This window comes from Cuculus canorus, chromosome 2, assembly GCF_017976375.1.
Source record: "Cuculus canorus isolate bCucCan1 chromosome 2, bCucCan1.pri, whole genome shotgun sequence".
Taxonomy (NCBI): Eukaryota; Metazoa; Chordata; class Aves; order Cuculiformes; family Cuculidae; genus Cuculus; species Cuculus canorus.
Genome location: NC_071402.1, coordinates 73,935,176 through 73,951,086, shown reverse-complemented (window position 1 = coordinate 73,951,086; position 15,911 = coordinate 73,935,176). Strand labels below are relative to the sequence as shown.

At 35.5% G+C, this 15,911-nt stretch overlaps 1 protein-coding gene across 1 annotated transcript; it reads right to left on the bottom strand.

Moving 5' to 3' along the window:
* Positions 1-311: 311 nt before the first annotated feature.
* Positions 312-15,870, bottom strand: ZPBP (zona pellucida binding protein). Its single transcript, XM_054057873.1, has 6 exons — positions 15,789-15,870; positions 14,728-14,871; positions 12,684-12,785; positions 9,912-9,988; positions 9,661-9,724; positions 312-3,928 (listed from the first exon to the last, which is right to left on the bottom strand). Exons 1-6 carry the CDS (start codon positions 15,868-15,870, stop codon positions 3,843-3,845), a joined length of 555 nt encoding a protein of 184 aa, XP_053913848.1. The 3' UTR covers positions 312-3,842.
* Positions 15,871-15,911: the final 41 nt, after the last annotated feature.

Genomic DNA, 15,911 nt, shown 5'->3' with positions numbered 1-15,911 from the left:
TATCCTGACTACAAGTGAGGTGAATAAGCATCTTCCTACTTCAACCGTCAACAGCCTTTGCTTAGATTCAAATTGGTTTTAGTATAGTTTATCACGAACTGCTACATTTAGTCTGCTTTTAACACCCGTTAAAGCAACAGCTCAAGAAACACTTGAACATGGACTTACCTTTAAGCTTTTGCCAGACAGAAGACTTAATGAATCAATATCTAAACCAAAAGACAGGATTCCCACCTGTCCTTTGCTATTTGCTCCTGGTGTGTAACCTGGTTACTGAGTTTGCATCTATATGAAGTATGTTTTTCTGGTATTTCTGAAGACCATGGGACTTCTGCCAGTGACTCCAGTGGAACACAGTTACATCTGTATTTTGAGCATGAGTCCGTTTGTCACTGGGCATTATTTTCCCCAGAGACAGTATGGGAGGGGAAGAGGGGTGACCAAATTGGAAATCAAGGAACTGTCTCTTGCACATGGTCCTGCGGTAAAGTATGCACGGTATTGGTCTAGTCACAAAAAGAATGGGAGAGGAGAAAACAGATTATTGTTTTTACTTAGTTTTAAATCATACAAAAATCAAATGAATAATAACTTCCTGAAATGGATGTGTACATATGCAAACACGCTACAGAAAACCCTCTTCTCCTGTAGAAAATTTCTCCTGACACTCGGCTCTGCAAGTACCTTCTTAAAGAAATCATATTTTGAGACATAATTATATTACTTATTATACCATGTGAGGGTTCTTTGGTTATCCCTGAGATGAAAAATAGGCTAAGTGACTTCTCTTGGGCAGATCTCACCAGCCTGGCCCAAGAGCAGAACCACAGCTGGCACACAGTGTGTTGTGGGCTAACATTGGTAGGTAGCTAAGCACCACAAAGCTGCCCACCTACTCCCCCAGTGACCACCCCCAGTGGGACAGGGGAAAAAAAAGAAAGGAAGAGTAAAAGCAAAAAAAATTCATGGATTGAGAAATAATTTAATAAGCAGAGAAATGGAAGAAGAAAGGAAAGAAAGAACAAAATAAGTGACGCAATGGCAATCACTCACCACTTCCCATGGGCAGACTGGTAGACAGCCATTTCCTAAGCAAAAGATAGCTAACCTTACCTAAACCTTGTTCCTCTCCAGTTTAGTGCCAAGTAGAATGTTCTGTGGCACGGGGTAACTTTTGGTTAGTTTGAGTCACCTGCCTGGTTATGTCCCCTTCCAATCTCTTGTGCACCTCAACTTTACTCACCCAGGGTGAGTGAGGAACAGAAGGTCTCAATGCTATTCACACACTGTTCAGCAACAGCCAAAATACTGTTATGTTATCAGCATCATTTTCATCAGAAATCTAAAACAGAGCACCGTGCCTCCTACAAAAAGCAACTCCATCCCAGCCAGACCAGGAACGCAGTGGTACCATCTGCACTACACATGAATTTGGCATCAAACCTGTGTAGGTAGGTGCCTGAAGAGATGATATTCGACATAGCTTCAGGTAATTATAGAAGTGAACAGTTATAGAACTGCAACAGGATTCTTCATACTACTCATCCAAGCAACAAAAAATGGAAGTACTGGTGTTCAGTTAAATACTTATGTGAGATCTAAAAGGGAAAAAGGGAAAAAGAGGAAAGATGGGATACGAGACAGCAGAAATGAGTGTTTTGATAGAAATGTTCTTAAAGAAAGAAAAACATATCTACAATCTCATACAGGTATTTCATACAGTGATTTTCAAAGAATATCACAAGAAAAGTAAATGAGAAATGCATTTAGGCACAAATTGAAATACAGGAAATTCTAGTTGGAGATGAAAAAGAAAATCATAGAGTAAAGGTGGTTGAATAATGAAAGATGCTGCTCAGAGATGTGGTGGATTCTCCATCCTTAAAGGTGACCAAAACCCAACTGGACATGACCCCACGCAGCCTGCTATAGCTGAATATGTATTCAGCAAATTATTGGACTAGAATTTCTCTCCAGAAGAGAAAAATTGAAAGCCAAGTTTAAATTACATTGGATTTAAGTCTTTAATACAAATTAGAAAGGAAAATCTACAATGAAATGTTCAGTCACTTTGGAAAATAATCCCTTGTGTTCTCATATGGTGTAATATAAACTTTGCTGTCATGATTGTAAAGTATTTGATGTTACTTTTGATAGTCTCTTTAATAACTAAACTGATAGCTCCATAATATATATCAGTTTTTGAAAGGCACAAATTATTTAAGAATCCAACATAAAGAGCTGAACACTCCATTTATGCCCCTTACCAGGCAATGAATTTTCTTCGCAGCCACTTGAAGAAAATGTTTTTTACCACGGGTTTTCTGTCTGCAAAAATATACCTTCTTCCCAGTATTCACTAAAACCAAAACACAAACTAGGGAGACTGCATTGAACTGAATATGCTGTACTATTTTTCTGACTCTCCAAGAATTCAGATTTATCACCACTTTTTTTGATAAAAGTAAGTACTGTTTCAGAACGTGTATAACTTGTTCAGTTTTGAGAAGTCCACAACTACTTCCCAGAACCCTTCTTCTTCTTCTTCTTCTTCTTCAAAATACTTATGCTCAAGCACAATGAAAATATAAATTTTCAGTCTTTTGAAATGTCGCATTTCAGAAATTACATTCACTGCTCACAGTTAAAACACTGTCACAGCAAAAAAAAAAAAAAAAAAAAACAAAAAAACCCCACCACCTAGGATGCAATTCCAATTGCAAGGGAAGAGCTACAAATGTTGTTTATCTCGACTTCCATAAGGCCCCAAACGTGGTCCCCACAGCATCCTTCTCTTTAAACTGGAGAGATATGAATTTTATGTGTGGACTGTTCAGTGGACGAACAATTAATTGGGTGGTCACATCCAAAAGGAAGTGGTCAACAGCTCAGTTTCCTGATGGAGACCCATAACATATAGTGTCCCTCAGGGCTCCATTGGGAATGGTACAGTTTAATATCTTCATCAATGACGTAGACAGAGGGATTAAGTGCACCCTCAGCAAGATTGCAGATGACACCAACCTGAGTGGTACAGGCAGCACACCTGAGGGACAAATGGTCATCTAGAGGCACTTAGACAGGCCTCAGAAGTAGGCCCATGTAAACCTCATGGGGTTCAACAAGGGCCAGTGCAAGGTCCTGCACATGGGGCAGGGCAACCCCCATTATCAATACAGGCTGAGGGATGAAAGGATTGGGTGCAGCCCTGTGAAGAAGGACTTGGTAGATGAAGAGCTGGACATGAGTCCAGTATATTTTCAGTATATTTTCTTTACGGCTAGAACAGATGACAGACCGAAGTGGAATTTTACATTCTTTGGGAAGAAGTTACCAAGGGGTCAGTAGTGACACTATCATCTTGAAAGAAAGTTTTTTGGATGTTTTTGCATTTGAGGCTACATTACAACATTTGTGACCTCTCAGTGTTCGATGTACACAGTGAGATTTTCACTATAATCCACTCAACCAAGCACTGAATGCACAGGTAGATGAAAAATACAACAGAGGCAGCTTACAGAAGCCCGTGTTGAGAGGAGGTGAGGTCTGTCAGCAAAGAACTAAGTATGCAAAATACCTGCAATTTTATATTTTCTTCTTGTGATTTAAAGTTGTCTCTGCTGCTCTTAACCTAACAGATATTACAAAGACTTTAAAAACTAAGTAGTCCTAAGTGTATGACCTAAAACTTTTTACCGATACGCTGATGAATTGTTATTTCTTAAAAAAATATATATTTTATTATGTAACCAAAACAAACTGTATGCATTAAAAAAATATTTATTAATAATATCATGTTAAAATATGTAAAAGCTGCTGCAAGAATGCAAATCCCTCAGCTGTTAGCACTTTGTTTCTCCATATATCAAGCTGCACTGAAGACAGTGAATCCTATCACTAGGATTGTACAATCCTGGGGCATATACCACTAGGGAGAAAAAAACAAGACAAAAATGTGGAATTTGAATGAAATTTAAGTGATATTCATTTAAAAATACTTAATATTTGAAAGGCTTAGAAAACATCTTTATCTGTCTGAAATAAAATCAGATTTTCCCCTGCATTTTGCCTCTTGATGATTAAAGACTTATGTATTTTGTACATCACCTATATTACACCATACTTTTCCCTTCATGACTTCCTACTCCATCTGCTTTCATGTTATTTGTCCACCAATTACATTTTAAGGTGGCCTGTATAAATTAAGATTTAAATACACTGCTACAGCTTCTTGTATAAGTAATACAAGGCAAAATAAAGCTGAAACCTAAGCTCTGATAACTATTCAAAGTAGTGCAAAAATAATACATCAAACCAGAAAATAAGTATGATGCAGAACAAGTGTTCACACTGAAACATTTGTTATGACATTTGATGAAGTCTGTACAGTCATCTGCAGAATGGCTTAATTACAAAAGACTGACACAACTTTATGCTCTTGGCAGAAAAAAATAGAATTTGGTTATGGCTAACCCGAATAGAACTTCAATTTAGCAACAGTAGTCTTTAGGATAGATCTGTAATTAACGGCATTAGTAGTCATTGTACAAAGGTAACTAAGACCTTCCTTCCTTTTGCAGAGCTGGTGCTTACTTGCTTATTGTTTTTTGTTGGAGTTAATAACGACTTCTCTGTCACTACTACACAAACCTTCAGCAGGATTGTTTGTATTTGGTCTGGTTTATCTTTCTTTGCTAGCTTGCCTAGCATTTTCTGCCACTGCTGTTTACTGAAGAGGGTTTTAGAGGTTTTATGACAGGTAAGAGAAAAGTCATCCAGAGATAATGCCAAAACCTTGCCCTTTTTGTACATTAGTACAGGCTTTATAGGGAAGAGAAAGCTTTATAAATACATGTAACTACAGCCATTTTCCAACTTCTGTCTGGAAAAATCAATCATCCTGTGTACTAGAGGAATAATTCTCTACTTTTTATTGACAATTTTAGGTACATTTCTAGTAAACCCTTCAGAATTTTCAGTTTATTTAATTGAAGCAAGGTTGATTTCTCTTACAATGGGAAAAAATGATTATTTCTCAGAATTGCCATCTGTTTGCTGTCTAGCAAAAAACTTGAAAAGGGGAAAGGAATCAGGAGTAGGGACCTATAAGTTATCTAGATAGTTGCTAGCAAACTTATTTAACTGGTAAACTTAACGTCTTCCAAAGTTTTCAGTAACGGAAAACTCCTATTCGTATACTTTCATTTTACAGAGTACTTCATAAACTTGCCATTTCACACCTCACAAACTGAAATACACACACCTTAATTTCTTCCTGTATCCAATAAACTAGTTAATATTTTGCACTCTTCCCATTTTAGTCTATTTGAATATTCTCTTCAATAATGTATTACATTTTGAACTTTCAAGTTACTGTGTTTCAGTAATATAAATAATCACCATGCTGTGTGAAAGAACTGAAGAAAATCAAATTAGAACCGACTCTTCAGTATCTAGTCTACTAAAAATACCACAGAAATCAAGCTCTGCAGAATAATAACACAGGACAAAAGTTATTTCATTAAGCTAGTATGGGGTATCATAATAAATTTTCTCTCCAGAGAAGCCCTAAAATATATCTGACATTTTGTACTGTATCAATATCACAGTTACATTTTAATAAAAAAAAATACCTAAACTAAAAAAACGTCATATAAGCAGAAAAATTACCCTTAGAAATTTTGACAATGTGAAAGTTATTCAGCTGCCTATATTAAGTTCAATTTAATGGTGGATTGTAACTCATGTAGCTGTTACCAAAATATATAATCAACTTATCCTGAAATAATGTGCTTTATTTAACACAAATCAGGACTTTAAAAGCAGAAAACATTACAATTAAGATAAAATCTCATTAAATAATTTCTAATATATTTGTACTCATCAACTCTGTTTATTCAAGACTGCTTTACGGAGACAGAAGACTAAATGGAATTATTAATCAACAGTAACTTCATGTCTTTGAGTTACTGCGTCTACAAAATCAATCAGTATTCTGCCTGAGTCTTATTTGGTACCTGAAGAACAAATTTTTTATGTTTTACCACCAGTGTTTTCTACCAAAAATATTTCTCCAAAGATGGATCCATCACACTGTGACTAATCAGGTTAACATGTTTCATTGACTAATTCAGAAAGATATTTAGACTAGAAAATAGAAGATGAAGAAGTAGCTCAATATTTAATGCCATTTTCATATAAAAGTGGAGGGGGGGAAAACAAATGAGGGGATGGGATAGGATAGGATAGGATAGGATAGGATAGGATAGGATAGGATAGGATAGGATAGGATAGGATAGGATAGTGCAGTGCAGTGCAGTACAATATAGTATAGTATAGTGTAGCATAGCGTAGTATAAAAAACAGGATACTGAAGCATGGGGAAGAAAATGAAAGCAAGTTCTAATACAGGAAATTTTGACTGGTAGAAGATCTGGTAAGTGAGAGGGTTATGCTTGGTGTACAGATTGTGTGATGGCCATGTGAAATAAATGATGCATTGTTCACAGGGCACTGCATATCAGCACAGAGGAACCAAAAGTACTAGAACACGACTTAAACCTAGTTACTCTAAAAATAACAGAGGAAAGAAAACAGATGTAACTGAACATTCAGCTTATTTGCTGTATGAGAAGTAAAAATAGAGTAGGTGTTTTTTCACAAATCCTGCACAGACTATGCATACGTTTACTACTTCTCTATGTTCCTGGGCCTGTTACATCACTTGACAAAGAGGTTCTTAGGACCAAAACAAAAACACTAATGGTGTAAAAGGCACTGGTAAGGCTCATCCAAAATACCATGTTAAATTTTACTCACCTCCGTGCAAGAACATTAAACTCAAAATAAGGCATATGAGATAAAGGTTTGCTGGATGCAAACTCTTAAAAAAGCAGATAGGAAGTAGTTGATCTATTCTGATTATGAAGTAGGAGACAAAAAAATCTACTTAAGCTAAAGGGCATTCTCTCATTCAGGGCAAATGAGTGTGAACTTTCCATTAATTAATTCAGTTTGAAAGCTTGATCTTCTAAAACAAGAGTAGCTAAAGAGACCAGAACTCCCAAATGGTCCTAAAATGGACATTAAAACTGTTTTAACTGGATCACAGGACCAGGTACCTGCAACTACAAGGGAAGCTATTTGGTAACCTAAGAAGTTGAACTATGTTGTACTGCCATGGAAGTGCATTTATCAAAATATTTCTATGATTTCAGAGTGTTTTGGAAAAAAGCTCCCCCATTAACAGAGACAGAGGGATTTATTTTTTTTTTAATTTTCTATTTAAGTAACGGATATAGGGATTATAGCTAGGAATCTAAGGATCACAATGAATTTTCCCATGTTCCTCTGAGAACTACTTCATGAAGTTTGAGGCACTGAAAACAAATGTAGAGAACCTACAGTGCAGAGCAATAAAGCCGGACAAAGGTCTATCAAACATGACCAAAAAGGCTAAACTTCAGGTGATATAGCTTTGTGAAGACAGCATCAGATAAAGAAAATGGTCAAAATCTTCCAGGATATACAGAACCTATTGCAAAGATAAAGCAGATAGAATCAGTTCCATATTTACTGAGGCAGAACAAAAGTAACAGGTATAAACTACATCAACTGAAATTGCATAAATATCTTAGAAAAAACCTTGCCAGTGATGAGGATGTTGAGTGCTGAGTTACATTCCCTTGGGAGTCTATGTCATCTATCATCTAAGGTTTTAAAAGTATGCAGAACACATCTGTCCGGAATAAAGGAAGCTCATATCTTGTCTTATGTTAGAATGTTAAGTAGAGGACTCTCAGTTTTACTGCCTATGATCTGGTGTTTTGAATTCTTGGAAAGGAAATAATTAATTTTACCAAGAGGTCGACTAAAGAAGAGAGTTTATGCTTGAGCATGCTGACAGAATGACATCCTCAACTGTGGAAAGCAGTAAGCACTCAAGATTCAGGGCTGATTGTTTCAGATTTCGGGGTACCTTAGATGTGAAATCTTGCCCCTGTATCTGCCCAAGAGACATCTGTTGTAATTCCAGGCGAACAGAGATCAGCTTCTTGGGTTGACATTAGTATAGGGTTATGTAGTGATTCTGTCCAGCGCAGGAGATAAAGGAGCATGGTAACTAAGAAAAAAGTATTATTTTTTTTACTGCTTCTGTTGAACAGCCATCACAGCTAAGATGAAAACTGTGTTTTGAAGAAAAAAAAGCTGTACAGATTGTTTTAGAATGGAGTAAGATTTCCTTTACAATGACATGGTTAAACACTAGAACAGATTGCCCAGAGAGGTGCTTGAAACCCCATCACTGGAAACATTCAAGGTCAAACTGGATGGGGCTTCCACCAACCTGATCTAGTTGAAGATGTAAGATGCTCATTGTAAGGTAGTTGGACTCCATGATCATTAAAGGCCCCTTCCAACATAAACTATTTTATTAGACCAAACCAAAACTACAGGATGTATAAAACAAACCACCCAAAAAAGAACACATGCTTTTTTAAACTTGATATTAATGTATTTTTCCTTGAAATTATGTGCAACAATAATCTGTATTACAACAAATGCAATACATATGATATCTGTATTTTTTTTCCTACCTGTTTGCCACTTTTTGCTGGAAGACATGGACCACAACTGTAGTTTTAATCGCCAGCAGTCAGGTATTCATGGGGAGCTGAGCAAAGCTTTGAATGGAGAGCACAGTTCAATATCTTCCTCCTTGCTGGCTCTAAACATGACTTTGGGAGTTTGGCTCGAAAATAAGCAGTGAAAGCCAGTTTAGGATGAGCGCTGCCTTTTGCTTTCCAAGTTCCTTCTGAGAAAGACAACGAACTGGAAAAAATAATTACATATGGAAAAATAAAATAAAAATAAAATAAACCCGCAATTTTAGAGCTGTCTTTATTTTCTTCCATAGTCTTATGATTTCTTTTCAAAATGTATTTTATTTTTTAAACTGTCTTCAATATATATTCCAATGGGACTTGTTCTTTCACTATTTCTAGGTCTGTAGGGAATTGTGTGCATCAAAACTTGACTACAGATTTATTCTCTAAGTGTATGTCTCCCATTGTTCCCTTTGGACTTTAAGCTCAATATTTGGGAATCATATTAATAACTGTTTCTTGGGCAAAATGCAATCTGGTAAAGCCACTCTTTAAAAGACTGACCTACTCCTTAGCATCTAAGGAGGGTAATATCACCTGGTTTAATACGAGGATTGAAAAAAAAAAACCAAAACAAAAAAACAGAATTCACGTCCCCCCTTTCATTTGTCTTCCAAATGGATCACAAATATTTACAAATTTAACTTCCTTTTGCAAAACTATACAAATGTATTATTTTATTATTACTCTTACTTTACTCAGATCCGGAATGTAACATTTAAGTTTGTAATTAGATAAAAGCACTGCATTAATATGCCCACCTTTATAAAAGTATGAACAATTAATTGTCTTGTTTGTCTTACCATAAAATAACACTTGAAACATACCTTGTCAGATTACGGATTTTCTATGCTAACTCCAAAAAAACCCACTGGCCTCTAGAGGTCTGAACTTAATCTTACTTATTCTACTTAAAATCAGCCCATAGAAATTGTGCATCTGGCTTAAAATCTAAAACAACAGGGTCTTATGAAAGTTCTACACAAGTACTAACCTGATCTAGTACAGGTCACCTTGGCAGACTTGACAGGATTACAGCCCAAAACAATTTTATAAAGCTAAATAGCAAAGTACCGTGTTCAGTCAGAGCAGAACCCATTGTAACAGTATTTGATACTTTGTATGATAAACAAATTTGTCACTTAGCTCAAGGCCCTGGACAGTCTAGATGTATTAGAGCACTCATACCATTCCCTGTATAGCAGCAATCAATTGAAGGTGCAGAGCAATGCACTTTCAATGCACTGTTTCAGCCAATGGTTCAGAAGTGTGCCTGTTACTTTCTACTTGTTGCTTAAAGAATTTCTCTATAAGATTTTGGTCTAATAATATTTTTTCAGAACCATTGAGGTCAGAATAAAAGAAAAGACAACAGAATGTGAGTATGAGTTAGGATTAGGACTTAAGGAATGTACCACTAAATACTTCGATTGTAGCTAAATGGAAACAGGACAATCTGATGTTCTTGGATATGTTGGTTTTTATTTTAGATAAACCTTGATCAATTAATGCAAATTTTTTGAAAGGGATCAAGACTATACAAATAAAACTTTAAAGGCTAATCCACGGCAATTTCTCCTACATCAGAAACCTGCAGCTCAAGATCAATAGACTTGAAGCTTTCCCATCTACATAGATACTATTATTTAGGTCCACTTATAGTTCAGACATACTTTCCATCTTTATTACCTATTTCTGTCCAATAAAAAGAAAAGGCCAAAAGTCTTTTGAAGCCAAGTTAAATAAGGGGATTATTATATCAATCAAATATAATTACAGAAGACTAAATCCCTTACTCAAAAAGATTTGCTCAAATATAATCCTAGATAGGAAATTCTTTCCTTTCAGTCAGTACAGGATGAGCAGCATAGAATCACAAAAATATTAGGATACAAGGAAGCCTTATTCCATCTCATCCTCTCCATCTCTCTACCTGAAGGCAAGTTTTTCGTAAAAAAAAAACTTGTTTCCTCTGGACTTTTGGACTATTTTTTTTATGAAGTGTCTTCCACAGAAATATTAAAGAATTTAAGGCATAGTACTTAAAATTGAAAATGTGACTTTTAACTGGATAAAATATATAAAATACCTAAAATAAAATGGACGCATTTGCAATCTGACAATGTCTAACTGTAAAAAGTATCAATGCCTCATATCCAGACAGTGCTTCTTTTGTATGAATGGATTAATTATATATATAGAAAATGAAAAGGAAAAAGGCTCCCTTTACCAGGCTTGCAAGGCTCAGTACACACATAAATTGGAAAAAAAAAAAAAGGTGTTCATGTTGTCTTAATTTGATACTCTTGTCTGCATGAAACAGATGAACTTTGATTATGAGTTTATTGTCATAAACTTAGAGGGTTTTTTTTCAGTAGCCAGGATGGAAGCTGCTTTATGAGTATGACATTATTTTAGACTTCCTCACTCTTCCACTGGAATCTCAAAGATTGGTGTACCTGGTATTTCCTGGTATTTCTCCTGTACTTCTCTTCCCCTTTTCCTTTCCCATATACGAACCTCTGAATTAACAGTTAACCTAGTAAGCAAGACTCTGCTGTGAAAGTCAAACATCTGCAAGCAGATAAAATTCTGCCAGGTCAATAATCAAATCACTTTGAAGTGATGGAAAGACACTCGCCTTGCAAAACAGCATGTTTGATATAAGATGGCACATGTTCAAAGCCTCCTGATTGTCTTGCCACTTCATACTCTTAGAATGCTATACTTGATATAGATCGATATTGTGACCTGCCTTGTCCATGACAGCAATAGAATATTAGCAATTTTAACTGATACAAATTTTATACCCACTAAAACTTGTATATTGATTTATTAATTTACAAAACAATGTACATTTTGCACTGTTTGGGGGTTATTTTTGAGTTGTTGGTTTAAGAATTCAGTCAGTTCTGATGCAAGTATTGATGCTTTTTCATCATATTTCAAATATCAAATTTGCAATGTTTTAAAGAAATCACAGAGCTTCTCCTCCTATAGACATTGCACATCTATGTCTAATTTTCAATATACTTAAATATTTTATGGGAACTGCCATTTATTTGTAAATTCCAATGACAAGAAAATGTATAATTCTGGACTTTTCCCAGATTTAGAAGAATTTGATTTTTATTTCAAAATAAAGAACCTACTCCTGAATTATGACAGCTGTCTGCCACTGAAGTTTTATGAAGCCTCAGGTTTTAAAACAGTCATTGAGGATCCCTAGCAGTACAGGCTTCTCTTTCTGCAGTGAATTCAAGTTTTCTCTCAAGAACAATCAATCAGGGCAATATCGAGTGCTTGTAAAGATTTTCTGTGCCTCCCACACCTGCACAAACACATCAGTTTCTGAGTCTCATCCACTCAACCCTTTACATTCCTGTAGGAATGCCTATGACACATATAACCTAAAGACCTCAATTTTAGTAATCCATTTGCATGGGTCCACACTCTTTATCAGCTAACAAGTACTAACATATTACAGTGAAAGCCTGGGGAATAGTTAAGTAAGCTGCCAGACTGCTCTCCAGAACTGACATTAGAGTAAGCTGCCACATTAAGAATAAAATTATCTATTAACATGTGAATTTAACTCATAAACTCTGCACATCGGCTAAATCTCATTTATGTAGTCTCAACAACCTTATATCTAACCTTAGCTAACTACACTATCAGTAATGAGACAGTTCATATATGTCACTGCTGTCCACTATAAAGACAGTTTTTGAGAAAAACACAGCTAATACTTCTATTGTTTTTGTTAGCAATTATAATTAATCTGAATCTTAATAATAATTAATCTGATCTTCTGAAATACTGTAGAATATGCACTCTTGAGTAGATCAAATGTTTTTTTGCTATTACATGAATTCCACATACAATACTTTGAAGCATTTTTACAATAAAGAAACTTTATTATTAAAACCTTGCACTACTTTATGCATATAAACAGTAAATGCATTTCATTAACTATAAAAATACTTACCATTCTTTAAAAGCAAGGCAGATTTTTACCTGAAAATGTAAAAAAGATTGCATTCTGTAGACATCTCTTCATTTTTACATGAATGCATTCTAACTTATGCAACCTCACAAGACAGTTCAGCAACAAGTTTGCTTAGGATCTGATCTGAAGCATTGCTTTCTCAAAATAAGTGTTATGAGAGCTGTTATAGGGGGCTGTACGATATGGGGCTGTGAACTCATAGTAATTTTTAGGATCGAAATAAGTTGCAGGAAACATTGTGGAAGATGATGTGGAACATATATGAAGTAAAAAGAAGAAAAGTAATTTGTGTATTTGCCAAGTTAAATCTTTATTTATTAAAAAATCTGTTTTGCACCCTTGAGAATTTTTAATGATAAAATAGTGTATGTTGGGGCAGCTGGAAACACTTAAGAGATTTTTGCAAGTCACTATTCTTATTCTTATCCATAGGCAAGTCTTACTCTTTAGTGCTGTATTTTTTTTAATTTTAAGAGCAATAGGAGATTACAGTAAAGAGATCAGGAATATGAATACTAAGGTTAAGAAGCATGCAAAATACTCTTCAGTAAGTGACATGATATTTCATGTAACAAATTATGGGCAGTTATAATAGTATGGGACATAATTTTTAGTCAACTCTCACAAAAGTATTTTAAAGGGCTTAAAACCTGAATCCTCTTCCCCAGACATCAATAGAAGATGAATTAATAACATGAACATGAATTCCTTCTCTGTGAACAGAAGTAACTGAAAAAGCTTCCATATAGTTATGAAATTTATTTTTATGGATGGATCAGCTATTTCACCTTTACTGCAAAGCTAAATGCACACCTGGGGCATCTTTTACAAATAAGTCAATGTTCCATAAAATGTGTGTTTCTATTTATTTCACAATAATCACTCTTCTCATCAAAGCTGAAGATCAGCAGAGTACAATGTTAAATAGAAAATAGAAGTAAAAGAATGAAGAACGAGGCTATGGTGTGGATATAATCGCAGAAATGAGGAGGGGAAGAAAAAATGAGAAATAGAAACCAAACCAGCTGAGAGAACCAGCAGAACATTGAAAATATGGTGCCCAATTAAGACAGCTCATTAGATCTTCTACCTTGCTTTTGCCTCCTGCAGTTTTTCCCTTGCTGCTACATATTTCAGACTTTTTATATATATATGTATGAAACCTGATTTTTTTTATGCTGATATTTAGATTGGGTCTTTATTGAAGAATGTAAGTCTGTATTACTGAAAACTGTAACCTTTTCCACCAGAACTCTTTCAAAGAATCTTTATCCTTTCCAGTTCTGTGAAGCAAGCCAGCTGCTAAAAGTTACCTTGATTCTGTATGAAGACTACTGTGCCAAAGTAAAATTAACTTACATCAGAGGTTAATTTAGGTTATTTTGCTCTACTATACTTCTAAATGAGCACTGGTACTCATTTTAAACTGAAGATAAGACATAGTTCCTGCTGAAGGCAATAGGATCTCTTGCTTACATCTCCATGAGAATAAAATGTCTTTTAAGGAAGAAAAGAAGAGTGAATAAATGATGTTGCTTTTACAGTCCTTCACTTTATCAAATAACCTTTTAAGTGTTAACAAAAGAAAATGTTATCAGAACAGGAAAGAATAAGCTACAAATATTACATCATTAAGTAATATGTACTTAAAACCCCACAACTGGCTAGTAATAAAAGCATTAACATGTGAAATAAATCCATTTGGCTGTGCTACAATTAATCTCATAAAGAATAATTCAGTTTAAAATGACACTGTTTTAATGTTATTAGAGATTACTGCCTGTTCAATTTGTTACATTTCATTATGTTTCATATTTCTTTTTTAAAAAGAACAATATTCACAAGTTTTTCAGTCAGACACTGAGCCTTATTTAAGGTTCTGTAAATTACATTAAGTGAACATCCTGGTAGTAGTTAAAGTTAAAAAAAATTTCCCAGAGAAACAGAATGTCTTTACCTCTGCAAGTTAAATTCTAAATAAATCTACTTATTTTAAAAATAGCAACATATATTTTAAAAAATAAAACTTTTGCAAGGCAACAACACGCTTGCCTGGATTGATAACAATTATTACAATGCTTTTATCAGATTGCATTGCTGCTAGCTGATAAACAATGGAACAAGTGTAGACCCCACTCAGGGTGAAGTGTCTCAGTATTAAAGTTCCTTTTAGTGGTATTTGCACACTGCTACTTTCTCGTAAACACAATAATAAAAGAAATTAGTTGTAATCATGAGAAAATGCAGAAAGTAAGGGTCCAAATACTTATTTATTGTTAAGGTGTGCATAAAATTAATAATATTATAGATTCAGCTGTAGGTACAGGACTCAGAAACTGAAGCTGATTTGATGCCACTCCATTCAGCATTGCACAAATATGCCTTACTACTCTTGTGTGTTTAAATATTGGTTGAAAATGAAGTCTTAGAAATATGCTCTTTTTTCATCTTAGACATCTATTTTTCTCTCCAATAACCACTTTCAAGAGCGAAATCTCTCAGAATAAAAAGGAAAAAGTTGGCAATTAATCCTTTTTATACCTCTGTATAGTCAAACTGACTATTAACCCTTCAACCTTCATGAACTGCCTCCTGAATTACAGAAACAGAACCACAGAATGGATAGGGTTGGAAGAGGCCTCTGGAGACCATCTAGTCCACTCCTCACTAAAGCAGGTTTACCTACAGCAAGTCGCACAGGAACGTGTTGAGGTGGTTTTTTAATGTCTCCAGAGAAGCAGACTCCACTCCCTCTCTGGGCAGCATGTGCCATCACTCTCAGAGTAAAAAAACTTTCTCCTCACTTTAAGGCGGAATGTCCTGTGTTCCGTTTTGCACCTGTTGCACCTTTTCTGTTGCTGGACACCATTGAGAAGAATCTGGCCCCATCCTCTTGAAACCTGCCCCCTAAGTATTTATAAGCACTCATAAAGTTGCCTCACAGTCTTCTCCAGGCTAAACAGACCAGGGTCTCTCAGTCTCTGCTCGTAAGAGATATGATCCAACCCCCTGATCACCTTTGTGTCTCTCTGCTGGACTCTCTCCATTAGTTCCTTGTCTTTCTTGAGCTGAGGAGCCCAGAACCTGTCACAATACTCCAGATGGGGCCTCACTAGGGCAGAGTAGAGGGAAAGGATAATCTCCATCAATCTGCTTGCTACGTTCAATGCTCTCCAGGATACCATTGGCCTTCATGGCCACGAGGGCACATTGCTGGCTCCTCACCAACTTGTTGT